The sequence below is a fragment of the Gymnoscopelus braueri genome, assembly GCF_963280865.1.
Source record: "Gymnoscopelus braueri genome assembly, chromosome: 9".
Taxonomy (NCBI): domain Eukaryota; kingdom Metazoa; phylum Chordata; class Actinopteri; order Myctophiformes; family Myctophidae; genus Gymnoscopelus; species Gymnoscopelus braueri.
The window spans coordinates 42026917-42041374 of NC_137610.1; the positions used below are offsets into that span (position 1 = coordinate 42026917).

At 42.0% G+C, this 14458-nt stretch overlaps 1 protein-coding gene across 1 annotated transcript in view; it reads left to right on the plus strand.

Moving 5' to 3' along the window:
• Positions 1-285: 285 nt before the first annotated feature.
• Positions 286-14458, plus strand: part of slc12a3 (solute carrier family 12 member 3) — a gene marked incomplete at both ends in the record, with an annotated part of 18627 nt that continues 4454 nt past the window's right edge. Inside the window, 19 exons of the mRNA XM_080438181.1 lie at positions 286-522; positions 2296-2445; positions 4133-4208; positions 4687-4782; positions 5033-5172; positions 5398-5508; positions 5820-5931; positions 6160-6290; positions 6596-6680; positions 7324-7481; positions 7607-7714; positions 8083-8206; positions 9141-9242; positions 9967-10122; positions 11261-11360; positions 12221-12332; positions 12829-12966; positions 13264-13370; positions 14417-14458. The exon at positions 14417-14458 is cut by the window's right edge and continues 35 nt beyond it. Coding sequence (XP_080294307.1) covers positions 286-522; positions 2296-2445; positions 4133-4208; positions 4687-4782; positions 5033-5172; positions 5398-5508; positions 5820-5931; positions 6160-6290; positions 6596-6680; positions 7324-7481; positions 7607-7714; positions 8083-8206; positions 9141-9242; positions 9967-10122; positions 11261-11360; positions 12221-12332; positions 12829-12966; positions 13264-13370; positions 14417-14458 — 2285 coding nt within the window. The remainder of the gene's footprint in view (positions 523-2295; positions 2446-4132; positions 4209-4686; positions 4783-5032; positions 5173-5397; positions 5509-5819; positions 5932-6159; positions 6291-6595; positions 6681-7323; positions 7482-7606; positions 7715-8082; positions 8207-9140; positions 9243-9966; positions 10123-11260; positions 11361-12220; positions 12333-12828; positions 12967-13263; positions 13371-14416) is intronic.

The window sequence follows — 14458 nt, forward strand, 5'->3', positions numbered from 1 at the left end:
TTATGTTTGGCTCGAGGCTCTTCCTGCTTTGGTGAAGGTCATGTATAAAAACCAATGAACGCACACAGAAAGGGTCACTTACCCATGTCAAACTCATGGCTGACTGGCTCACTGTGTTTTGAGTATTATTACGTTTAAAAAAATACTTTTCCTTTCTTCTGTTTAAAATGTACTAGTCAACTGATGGACTGACTTTCGTCAATTGTCTGTCCTCACAAAAAAAAACATAAAGCCAAGTTTATTGCACATGTAATTTTCTTACTAAAAAGATTCTTGTCATTCTGAATGGAGCTACCGGTCACCAACGAGGGCATAAACCTGTCTTCTTTCCGAACCCATGAGAACCTCGACCAACCCGGCTACTATCGCCACTATGACAACAATGGAAGGCTCAACGGTTCGGTTACGGGCTACGACACGTTGGACGCGCCGCCACACTATGATTTTTACGCCAACACGGCGGTTTGGGGCCGCCGGAGGAAGTTCAGACCATCACTGTATCAACTGCGTGCCAACCCTGAGGTGAGCCCTTTTCAAAGTTCAAATGAACCACTTACCTTAAACCCCAGCATCCGTATTGTGGGGAAAGCATTCGCAGAAAGTAACAGATCGACAAGCTCACAACAAGTGTTTCAGCAAAAGCTTTCCCCACAATAACAGAAAACAGAAAGACACATAGCCCTGAGGGACTCCACTCAACCATAATGGGGTTTAAGGTTAACCTCCTGGTTGTTCGGTCGTTGAAATTAAGTATTTTCTTTTACAGTGTGTGTTTGTCGGCTTTGTCCAAGTGTCTTCAGTTAACAGTTACAAGAACAAGAGGATGTATATGTAGCCTAACACAGCGGTGCACAGAATTATAGATCCATGCTTGTCAACCCAAATGATAATTCATTGACAAGTGTTTGGCTGCTGACAATAATTAAAAGCTAAAGAAAGGTTAACCTCTTCAATCATGAATGTCAATATATTTTAATTAATTTTCTAAAATGTTCAAAGGTAGCAGACCTACATCGTGGCACATTGTGAGCTTGTAGATACTAGGCTATTTTAGAAAATGATTCAATATTGTTTGTTTTTTAGAAAATGTAAAATAAAATAGTTAGGTTAAGATTCAAGAATGTGTGCACTCAGGACAAACAACAAGCTAAATGTTTGACCAAAAATAAGGTGTCCTAAAAATACATCAACAAATGCATGTAGAGTAACGCATTCTAGGATTATCAGAAAATTCTGTATAAAAACACTGTAATAACTCAGTGCAGTATGTTTCAAAATGAACATGTTTACTGACAGTATTTTATTTTCTTTTGTGGCTCATGTAAATGCATTGCAAACGTCTTTTTGCCGACAATATGCTTTTCTCTGATGAGGGTGACAGCCAGGCTGTTGTTTTACGAATTCAATGTGTTTGTGTGTGATGTAATTTTGTTGAATTGCAGAAAAGCCTTGATGACAAATTAGCTAAAATGTTAGATGTAGGTTCTTATAGTTGAGACGATCAAGGCTTATTGACAATAAGGACTATTTTGCTTCAGAGCAGTATTTACCAAACCAACTAAATTCCATTTTATTTTTTCAAAAACATTTCTATTCTAAACATTTTCAGAAATGTTCAAAATAGTGAAAATACCTGATCGACAAGCTCACAACGCATCACATTGCAGGGCGTCGTGAGCTTGTAGATCTTCTATTTTCGGGTATAAGTGATTAATTCATGTATTTTTGGAGGTTTGTAGGTTTCATGCCTCTTACAGAGGCTTGATTGAAAACAAAAGTCTTTGTACAGAATGCAGTGGTGGAAAAAGTACTCAAATTTTTTACTGAAGTAAAAAGTATCAATACCGCACTGTAGAAATACTCTGTTACAAGTAAAAGTGCGGTATTCAAAATTTCCTTGAGTAAAAGTGTAGAAGTATTCTCATCAAAATATACTTAAAGTACCAAAAGTAATCATTATGCAGAATGTCCCATTTCACACGTTTTTAAATGTATAAAATGTATAAAAAATCTTTTGAAAATAGCTGATCAACAAGCTTGTAGATCGGCTATTTTCAAATGGCCAAAATGTATATTTGGCTGAAGTGGTTAATGTGTGTTTTGTAATAATATTCAAAACTTAAGTAGTGACTAAAGTCTGGAGTAGAAGTACAATATTTTCCTGAGATGTAGTGGAGTAGAAGTAAAAGTATTGAAAATTGAAAACACTCGCACAGTAGTTACTTTCCACCAGTGGGCATGATTGAAAACAAAAATGCTTTGTACAGAATGCCATCAAGGTTGTCCATGTTTCAGGACGACTCCAGCCCACCTCCTCTGTATGAAGAGACTGCAGCCAGACATATCATAGAAGAAGACCCCTCTGATAACGATGATGAAGACGAGGATGAGGAGGATGGTCCACCAGCTGAACCACCACGCTTTGGCTGGGTGCAGGGAGTCATGGTAACATGATGACAGTGGCTCTCAAACTGACCCTTCGCTAAGCCCCACCCACTCCACTCTGTGACTGGTGGTGCGAAGTTAGTCACACCCAGGCCAGGCAGCGCCTGGCAATCTCTGCTTCTCACCCATTGACTTGCATGTTAAATGACGGCTTTTCCCCTTAAAAATAATCGATAATTTCAGCAGCAATAGCTTCAAAATCTCTTCTAAATCTAGTCAACAAGGTCTGCAGTAGGCTATGCACTGGACAAATGTGCATGACATTATTTCAATAAACTAAAAACACTGGAAATGTTAGAGGGAGTAATAGCCATGTATACACGACGGTCGTCTGTATCGACCGTCATGGATGAACTTCAACCTGGTGTTTGCACTTTCTCCATTTATAGCCTGTACATCTACAGAAACGTTCATATTTCAAATATAAAGTGCTTATCCCATGGCCACGGATGTCACATTTATGTACGGGCTCTCAAAAGTACCCGTATCATCCATTTTGTTCAATAAAAAGCATTTTAATCTGATTGGTGGCCATTTTCTCCATATGCTTTCAACTACGCCACCCTATCGGTTGGTAGGTGTATTGCAAACTGATACATTATAACTCTGTGAGAAAATGGCCACCGATCGGATTAAAATGCTTTTTATTGAACAATGCAGAATATACGGGTACTTTTGAGAGTCCCGTGCATCATTTTAACATCCGTGGCCATAGGGTAAGAAATTTATATTTGAAATCTGAACGTTTATATAGATGTACGGACCGTAAATGGAGAAAATGCAAACACCAGGTTGAAGTTGATCCATGACTGTAACAGGAGTTTTCATGTACCGCAGGGTAAGACTACAGTAGCAGTTAATACATCGACGAACAATGAATGAATATACTTTAACGTGCGGAAACAGGCAGCGCTGTGATTCTGAATTTTGTTACGATTACGGTGATTAGTGACACCACCTGGGCGAGTGAGTCATGTAAATTTACCGACGTTAAACTGTGTATGTGTTCAACAACACAGCCATGCAGCCTTGCAGTTTAAATGCAGATTTCAGCTTGGGAAAATAACCCTCCAACGGTTTTGGGTACGTGGAATCTGTTGCTGGTTCATCGTGGTATTATTCCTGTTCTTGCTATTATGTTGCAAATTATTGTGTGTGTGTGTGTGCGGGCCAAATAACATTGACAGCTATGGCAGGTGACGAAAGCTTGCCAGACCTGTGCCAGGCTAACAACGGTTTCTAAACTGGCATTGGACAATCGCTTTTGGGGTGGGGTTTAGCGAAGGGTCCATTGATTGGCCCCCATGCATCTGAAAATGTTTTGTGCCAGGGACCCCCAGAAGAAAAGATTTGTGTTAAAAATTATTCAACTGTTCCAATACTTTTTTTTTAAGCTTGTATATCTGCAATTTTTTAATAGCCAACGTATTTAGGCCTACAGTGTTAACAAAACAAATCCAATAGATTTTCTTTTAATCCACTGGACTGTTCTGCAAGTGTTGCGCAAAAATAGCAAACATCACTGATCTGCTAATTTCGCAATCTTTGAAAATCTATTAGGCTTATAAATATTTGTTTTTAAATCGACAAAATCGATTAGTTCGATTAACTGTTGCATGAGGTTGAAATGTCATTCTTTTCATAGCTAATGAATCAATAATGTCTCACTTTGCTGTCTATTGTGTAGATCCGCTGCATGTTGAACATCTGGGGTGTTATCTTGTACCTGAGACTGCCCTGGATCACTGCTCAGGCTGGTGTAGGTACTGTGTGTACATCATTTACATCATTACATGGAGTATAGGTACAGTGTGTACATCATTTACATCATTACATGGATGCATGCGTGCGTGATATGGTACTGTGATCATTCCTGTCTGTGTGGGTTTATCACTCTGTCTGTTAGCAACTTGTCTTGAGAACGGATGGGCGGATGTTCATGAAACGTAATGGTAATTGACCAGAAGGCTGCCCCAAAGTGCAGGTTAAAATTACATAATGGGTCATAATATGGAGAAGCTGCAGGGTTTGCACCAACACGTGTGTAGATAATGTAACATGGCCACTACATATACACTATATTGTTTCCATGGTTTCTGTTGGATCCTGTTCTTCTATGGGAGTTTTATTTTGACATTCACTTTGACACAGTATTTCTCTCTCTCTCTCTCTCTCTCTCTCTCTCTCTCTCTCTCTCTCTCTCTCTCTCTCTCTCTCTCTCTCTCTCTCTCTCTCTCTCAGGTCTCACCTGGGTGATCATTCTGTTGTCCTCTTGTATCACAGGGATCACTGGTCTCTCTACCTCTGCCATTGCTACCAATGGCAAGGTCAAAGGAGGTGAGTACACTGTACACAACAACAGCAGTTCATTTACTGTAGGAGCAGCACAGCAGTGGCTCAGGAGCTAGAGTGGCCTCCAGGGAATCGGAAGGTCCCGGGTTTGATCCTGGGCTCCTCTAGGCTTCATGTCAGTGTGTCCCAGAGCAAATCATTGATCCCCACACACACACACACACACACACACACACACACACACACACACACACACACATACACACACAGTCACACTCTGTTGTCTTGTGTTCAGGTGGGACATATTTCCTGATTAGTCGTAGTTTGGGTCCAGAGCTGGGCGGTTCCATTGGTCTAATCTTTGCCTTTGCCAACGCTGTGGCAGTGGCCATGCACACTGTGGGCTTTGCTGAGACAGTACAAGCCCTCATGCAGGTGCGTAGAGAAGTGTGTGTGTGGTGTGTGTGTGTGTGTGTGTGTGTGTGTGTGTGTGTGTGTGTGTGTGTGCGTGTGCGTGTGCGTGTGCGTGTGCATCTTTGCCTTTGTGTGTGAGAGAAACTTTACTTACAGTTACTCTGATGTGCATGTTTGTTACAATGGAGGGCATGCGACCGGCATAGCAGCCTTCTCAAAGATGAAATCTCTTTGACTCTTCCTCAGGAGAATGGAGTTGCCATAGTGGACCCACTTAATGACATCCGCATCATCGGTGTCATCACCGTCACATGTCTGCTGGCCATCTCATTGGCTGGCATGGAATGGGAGTCAAAGGTTAGCCCAACCAATCACAAGAGAATTATGTAAGAAGATTGATGACTGTGATGAGACAAGTTCTAAGCATATTTGTGTCTGTCTGTCTGTCTGTCTGTCTGTCTGTCTGTCTGTCTGTCTGTCTGTCTGTCTGTCTGTCTGTCTGTCTGTCTGTCTGTCTGTCTGTCTGTCTGTCTGTCTGTCTGTCTGTCTGTCTGTCTGTCTGTCTGTCTGTCTGTCTGTCTGAACGATCACACACACTCACTTTGCATCGTGGCTACAGCATGAGTTGAGTGACTGTTTTGTACTTTGTAACATTGTCTTCTCTCTAGGCTCAGGTTCTGTTCTTCTTTGTCATCATGGTGTCGTTTGTCAACTACATCGTCGGAACCATCATGCCCGCCTCACTTCAGAAACAGGCCAAGGGATTCTTCAGCTACAAAGGTGACAGTTTGATCAAAGCTCTCAGAATATCAATGCTTAATCTCAACAAGCTTTTCTTCACATCAAGATTTTCCATCTACTTATCTCTAGCAATACTAATATCAGATTAGATTCCAATTGAGAAATTACAGAACATCATTTTACTACTTTTTTTTAAAACTGTTTTTAGATTCATGACATTGTGAGTGTTGCTCCCTGGTAAAAGGATCACTTCCCTCCCCCATACAGCGGACATATTTGCTGCCAACTTTGTGCCCAACTGGCGCGGTCCAGAGGGCAGTTTCTTTGGCATGTTCTCAATTTTCTTCCCCTCTGCCACCGGCATCCTGGCAGGAGCCAACATCTCTGGAGATCTGAAGGTACATCATCTCTCTCTCTCTCTCTCTCTCTCTCTCTCTCTCTCTCTCTCTCTCTCTCTCTCTCTTCCATCTTTTTCTTCAATCTCTTTTCTCCCAATTTCCTCCCAATTTCAACGATTCTGTTAATTCCCCTTGTACTGTGTAGTCCCTTGCTGCTGCTGACCCCCACTGGTTGGTTCATTAGAGGGTGTAGAGTAGACAAATGGATTGGCATCTGACCCAGAAATCTGGCATTGGTTGGGTAAGTAAGGTTCCTAAATACAGGAGGTATAGTGATAGGATGTGATCTCCTCCTCTTGTCTCAGGACCCTACAGTTGCCATCCCCAGAGGAACACTGATGGCTATCTTCTGGACCACGCTGTCTTACCTCATTATCGCTGCTACTATTGGTATGTACTGTACTGTATGCCCACTCCTATAATCTGTGTTTGAGATTAATAACAATAATAATAATAATAATGCATTTTATTTATAATGCACTTTACGTTTGAAACAAATCTCAAAGTGCTACAATCAGGGTAAAATATTTGTATAAAAGAGATTGTTCAAATAGAACCAAATGGCTCCATTTGTATACTGTACAGGGCAGTGGTTGTCAAATGTATTTGGCCGAGGACCCCCATCTGAAAAACGTTTATGCCTGGGACCTCCAGAAGATTTATTTAGAAAAATATGAAAAATATTCTAAAATTTCCTAAATGTTTTGATATTCATTTTTCAAAATGTTGTGCTGCACTGCAATCTTGTACATCTGCTATTTTTGAATAACCAACATATAAATGGATAAAGTGGTTAAAATGATTGTGTTTCTATATTAACTAATTTTGCTGGGGACCCCTTGGACACACGTGTGTGCGTGTGTGTGTGTGTGTGTGTGTGTGTGTGTGTGTGTGTGTGTGCGCGTGTGCGCGCGCGTGTGTGTGTGTGTGTGTGTGTGTGTGTGTGTGTGTGTGTGTGTGTGTGTGTGTGTGTGTGTGTGTGTGTGTGTGTGTGTGTGTGTGTGTGTGTGTGTGTGTGTGATTCTCCCACCAGGTGCGTGTGTGGTGCGGGATGCCTCTGGCCTGGTAAATGACACCATCTCCACATCCACCAACCACAGCTGTGTCGGTATAGCTTGTCATTATGGATGGGACTTCACTGAGTGCATCAACAATAACACGTGTCCCCACGGCCTCAGCAACTACTACCAGGTCAATACGCTACACACACAGTCTAATGTGTAAACGCTTAGCACAATTTTTATAGTGGCCAAAGCAACCAGGGATAATATCAACACTGATAAAGTCAGTAAATGTTCCACCTCCTCCGTCCCCAGGCGATGAGCATGGTGTCAGGCTTCGCCCCACTGATCACAGCTGGTATCTTTGGTGCAACACTGTCCTCTGCTTTGGCCTGTCTGGTGTCGGCTCCCAAGGTGTTCCAGGTACACTCACACACGCACGTACACGCACGCACGCACGCACGCACGCACGCACGCACGCACGCACGCACGCACGCACGCACGCACGCACGCACGCACGCACGCACGCACGCACGCACGCACGCACGCACTTTACACTTGTACGGTATAGTTTGGGATTTGTCTTTTATATTAATAGACCCATTATAATGTGTCTGTCTGTCTCCCATTGCCGGCAGAGAGTTCCTAGCACTGCAGGCCTCAGACCAGAAATAGTGCTTACATCTACCTGAGCACTATTACGTAAATAGTGCTTGGGTTATTTACAGTAAATCAAAGTCTGTGCAGCTGTCCTGGCCGGTTCTTCAGTACTCTCTTCCTCCTCTTCGCAGTGTCTGTGTAAGGACAAACTCTACCCCCTCATTGGCTTCTTTGGGAAAGGTTACGGGAAGAACGATGAACCAATCAGAGGATATCTTCTGACGTACGTCATCGCCGTGTGCTTCGTCCTGATAGGTGAGGCTGCATGATGGACAGCTCAGATGGAGCAGCTCTTCTTTTAACCATTTGGTGGCTTTAGGCGAGTGGTTCTCAACCTTTTCAGGCCGTGACCCTCACAAATAATAATGATTTGAACTGGGGACCACCCCCCCCCCACCACCCTGACAAGCACTTGGAATTGTAGGAGTTGAGGCATTCAATTTAGTTTGACACAGATAAATATTGTGAAAACAGCAGATACAAGCTTGTAGCTATTTTCTAAATGTTTGCCTCTTTCTTCTATTATTTTACAATTTAGCCAATGTTTGACCAGTTTTTGTCCGATGATTACTTTTGATGCAATAATGGTCTTTTTAATTTCATTTCTTTTTTTCTTAAATTGTCACTTTACTGTCATCTGGGGACCCCCCAAAAATCATGCGGGGACCCACCTGGAGGCTGAGAACCACTGGCTTAGGCCACAGACCCCCATTTGATTAATGTTCATCTCTGAGACCCTATCATCTACACTGTAAAATGCTTAAATCCTCTGTTTTAGTTTAACTCTGAGAGGGACAATGAAAGGCAGCACCCGCACACTCAAGGCTGTGCAAAAATCTGATTATTTTTTTTTTTATAGCAAGCTTTCGGTTATAGACCTTCTTATGCCTGAAGAAGGTCTATGAAAGAAAAATGAAAAAAAGAAAGAAATTTGATTTCTGCACAGTTCTGAGTGCGTGGAGGCTGCCTCTTATTGTTCATTTGGTTTCCTTTTTGCCTCCAGCATCTCACCCAAGTCTACTGGCAGTTGAGTGGTGGTTTGTTCACTAACTCAGAGACTTAGAGACAGACTCAGACACACTGCTATAATATAAAAAAAAAAATCCATAACACCACTGTGTAGCTGACAGACGAAGACGGTGCTCTTTCAGTGTTTAAATCCTCTCCCTCTCCTCCTGGTGTTATCTAGCGGAGTTGAACACGATCGCGCCCATCATCTCCAACTTCTTCCTCTGCTCCTACGCTCTCATTAACTTCAGCTGCTTCCACGCCTCCATCACCAACTCTCCAGGTACCACACTGTGCAGGATTTAACGGATGATCGACCAACGCCTGAAGCACTGATATCATTTCCAATGTTCAAGTTCAAAGGGGTTTAGCGTCAAACGCACACTTAAAATCCTTAGTGTTAATTTAACTCTGAAGAGTGTACTAATGTAACCAAATGGACTGGATTGGGAAATAAGGTACCTACGTTGATGCTTAGGAGTTAAAGGAGCACTTCACCCAAGAAATGACTTTATTTCTATGGTTTACCTACCCGGTGATGTCTTTGAGTCACGGAGGATTTTCGTTTGTAAAACATTCCTTAATGCTGAATGAAGAATCCAAAAATTAAGAAAAAATTGATGAATGGAATTAATCAGAGACCTGATGTAACAACAGCAAAACTACAGTATATCAAGAATCCAGTAGGGCTTCAAAGTGTTTTCTGCTGTAATCCGCTCAGTGCCTTCCCTATTTCTATGGCTATTTTGTATGGCCCTATATGGGTTTCCTTTCTCACCTGCACTTTTTCCGGTGTCTTTTAAAGTGACCTTTGTACTGTTTTTATTGTCCGAATAAATACAAAAAAGTAAAAGATATATCCGTACAAATACATATTTGTCTATGTACTGTGTATATATATATGTGTGTGTGTGTGTGTGTGTGTGTGTGTGTGTGTGTGTGTGTGTGTGTGTGTGTGTGTGTGTGTGTGTGTGTGTGTGTGTGTGTGTGTGTGTGTGTTCCTTTAGGCTGGCGTCCATCCTTCAGATTCTACAATAAGTGGGCATCGTTGCTAGGCGCTGTGGTGTCTGTGGTGATCATGTTCCTCCTGACCTGGTGGGCGGCCCTCATCGCCATGGGCATTGTTCTCTTCCTGTTGGGATATGTCCTCTATAAGAGACCAGGTGCGCGCACACACACACACACACGCACACACACACACACACACACACACACACACACACACACACACACACACACACACACACACACACACACACACACACACACACACACACACACACACACACACACACACACACACACACACACACACACACGGTGAGGCTGTGAAGTGCAGATTGGCAGCACCAACCCCACAAAAGCGGGCCACCGTGTTGCTAGGAGACAAGTAGTCAAAATGTTTGGACGAATCCGGTCAGGCATCGGTTGGTTAGTATGATATTATAGTAACATTAGCTTGCAATGGAATATGTTGGGGAGAGAGAAGCCCACAAGATCATTTTCTCCCGGTACAATCTTTCGTACCATAATAACAAGACATTATAGCTAAGCAAGCCAACAGTTGATAAACCGGCTCAGTGGCCTTGTGATTAGACTGTCCGCCATGAGAATTGGAGGTCGGGGTTCAATCCCCAGCTGAGTCATACAGGTACCAAAAGCTATGAATTAGCACTCAGCATTAAGGGTTGGATTGGGGTTAAGTTGCAACATACTAGTGTCATGTCATGTCCAGGAGGTGTACTTGTACTTCATGGCTGAGGGATGTACTTGTACATCAAGCTGCCTCATGCTGCAGAAACAGCCAGGGGCCCCTGACCCAATGGGCCACGCGGCTCGAGAACCATAAAGTACTTACTGACGTGGTGTGACGTGGTTTTGGTGTGTTTTTAAATGCGGTATCCAGGAAACAGAACAGAGGTTCACGTGAGTTGGAGTGATCACTGTTACAGAGCTGCTACCTTGAAACACATTTTAAATCTGAGGCTTTTTTTGTATACTATTTAAATAGTTTTGTGTGACTGCAAAGGACTGCAAAGGATGCTGCTGTTTGTTTCAAAAAGCTTTATACCCTGTATATATAACATGTATATAATGACGCAATGAGACATAGCTCTGTTTAATACAATGCTGTACCCCCTCCAACTGTACATACTTTCCCCATTTTCTTAAACAGTTTTTTATTATTTTGACACTCGCTTTGGCAATGTAAACGTATGTTTTCTCATGCCAATAAAGCTCCTTTGAATCGAATTGAACTGTATGTTATGAACTGCATTTTGTCTCTCATGCCATTATTAGCTGTGAACTGGGGGTCATCTGTCCAGGCTGGCTCCTACAACATAGCACTCTCCTACAGTCTAGGTCTCAACCAGGTGGAAGACCACATCAAGAACTACCGGTAAGAGTTTAACTTTAGCCCAGTGGTGTAAAGTAACTAAGTAAGGATAATTCCTTTTAACAGGACGTTCATGAAAGTCCTTGCGGGCTTGTTTCCAATGAGGGCCTGTGAGCAATTAGGGGTTAAGAGTCTTGCTCAGGGACAAATTTCATTTCATCGACACATATGCTGGCGTGGCCTGGAATCGTACCTGGGGCAACCAGGGCCTCTGGCTCCCTAGGCGGGCTCACTAACCACTCAGCTATAGCCGCCCCTACTACATTTACTCAAGTAGTACTTAAGTATAATTTTGAGATATTTTTTACTTTACTGGAGTATTTCCAATTATCAGTACTTTTACTTCTACTCCACTGCATCTCAGAGGCAAATATTGTACTTTTACTCCACCACAATTATTTGAAAACTTTAGTAACTACAGTAGTTACTTTGTAGATATTTTACAAAACGTACATTACCCACTTCAGCCCTATATACATTTCGGCCATTTGAAAATAGTCGATCTACAAGCTCGCATCTCTTGTAGATCTGCTATTTTCAAAAGATTTTTATACATTTTATACATTTGAAAACTTGTGAAATGGGACATTCTGCATAATGAGTACTTTCTACTTTTGGTACATCAAGTATATTTTGATGCCAATACTTATATACTTTTACTCAAGTACATTTTGAATTCCGGACTTTTACTAGTAACAGAGTATTTCTACATTGCATGCATTGATACTTTTACTTAAGTAAACTCAATTGAGTACTTTTTCCACCACTGCTTTAGCCTGACTAATATTTCACTGTACGAGGTGGTGATGCTGTGGGCAGGGTTTGCATCCGCAGGTGAGTTCCATTTGAACTTGTCTTTTCAGACCACAGTGCCTGGTGATGACGGGTCCACCCAGCAGCCGACCCGCTCTGGTGGATTTTGTGAACTCCTTCACCAAAGGACAGAGTCTCATGATGTGTGGCAACGTAGTCACTGTGAGCTCATTTTTTTTTTTTTTATTGAATATTTTATTAGGCAAAAAATGTAAAACAGCACAGTTACATTTAAAATACTTTGTCTAACAGGTCCGTTCATAAAAGTCCTTGCGGACTTGTTTCCAATGAGGGCCTTGGTTCTCTGGTTGGAGCTCAGCACAATTACACACACACACACACACACACACACACACACACACACACACACACACACACACACACACACACACACACACACACACACACACACACACACACACACACACAAGCAGTACACATTACACATTACACAATCACCACTGTCAATATTGCCTGGGAAAAAAGTTTACCTTATTGCGTTTACCTAATCGATCAAACTAGAATCACAGCCTTATTAGAGTAGAAGGGCAACACACCCAAAGCAGATGTTTCAGCTTCTGTTTGTATTGACGATCAAAGCGTCTGCTAAAGGACTGTAATGTAATGTAATGTAATTGTGCTTTATTTTATTGTTCAGGATGGCCAGTCCCCATCGGATGTGGAGGAGGCGAGCAGCAGCAGTCACGTGACCTGGCTGAACCAGAGACGGGTCAGGTCATTCTATCGAGGTGTTGTGGCCACAGATCTGAGATCTGGTGTTCACATTCTGCTACAGGTCAGAGCTTGACCTATTATATTTATATTTATATTTATATTTATATTTATATTTATATTTATATTTATATTTATATTTATATTTATATTTATATTTATATTTATATTTATATTTATATTTATATTCTGGTCTACCGTAGTCTGCTTTATTCTAATTAAGGGTCATTAAGACTAACTCCTCTCCTCTCCTCTCCTCTCCTCTCCTCTCCTCTCCTCTCCTCTCCTCTCCTCTCCTCTCCTCTCCTCTCCTCTCCTCTCCTCTCCTCTCCTCTCCTGTAATTGTTTTGTTTGCCACCAGGGGGCAGGTCTGGGCCGCATCAGGCCTAATGTTCTCCTGATGGGCTTCAAGAAGGACTGGTGCAGAGACACACCTCAGGCTGCACACAGCTACATAGGAGTACTGCAGTGAGTGCTTTCATCTCAGTGTGGTGATGATGACATTCACTTTCTTTTCATTTGGTCTTTGTGCAATGCCTGGGCATTTGTGAGAGAGACTGCTAAATGTGATGACCTGTAGTCTACACATCGCAGTGTTATCATTTATCAATATACCACTTGAATCCTATATACTGACCCCGGAGTCCCTCAGGGGTCTATACTAGGCTCCCTCCTTTTCCCTGCTCCATACACTATAGATATCTTTGCGAAAAATTGCTGATGTAAAAAGTTCACAAGTCTCAATGTGTGCAATTCGACGTGCTGTGAGCTTGTAAATTGCCAATTTTCGCCGAAGGTTTGCTCCAAAAATAGGGACGCTATAGGGTTCATTTGGTTAAAACTATAGACACAAGGCAGCTGGCAGCACAGGGCATGGTCCTTGGTGTAAAGTAATTAAGTACATGTACTCAAGTACTGTAGGCCTATAGTACAATTTTGAGGTATTTTTTACTTAACTGGAGTATTTCCAATTTTTTGTACTTTTACTACTCTACTACATTTCAGAGGCAAATATTATACCTTTACTCCACTACAATTATTTGAAAATGTTAGTTACTAGTTACTTAGTAGATATTTATTATTATTACAAAACATACATTAACCACTTCAACCCTATATACATTTCGGCCATTTGAATATAGCCGATCTACAAGCTCACAATGCATCACGATGCGACGCATTGTGAGCTTGTAGATATGCTAATTTGTGAAATGGGACATTCTGCATAATGAGTACTTTCTACTTTTGGTACTTTGAGTACATTTTGATACCAATACTTTTGTACTTTTACTCAAGTAAATTTTGAATTCCGGACTTTTACCTGTAACAGAGTATTTCTACATTGCGGTATTGTTTTTTCCACCACTGTGTGTGTGTGTGTGTGTGTGTGTGTGTGTGTGTGTGTGTGTGTGTGTGTGTGTGTGTGTGTGTGTGTGTGTGTGTGTGTGTGTGTGTGTGTGTGTGTGTGTGTGTGTGTGTGTGTGTGTGTGTGTGTGTGTGTGTGTGTGTTTCAGTGATGCCTTTGACCTACAGTATGGGGTGTGTGTGCTCAGGAC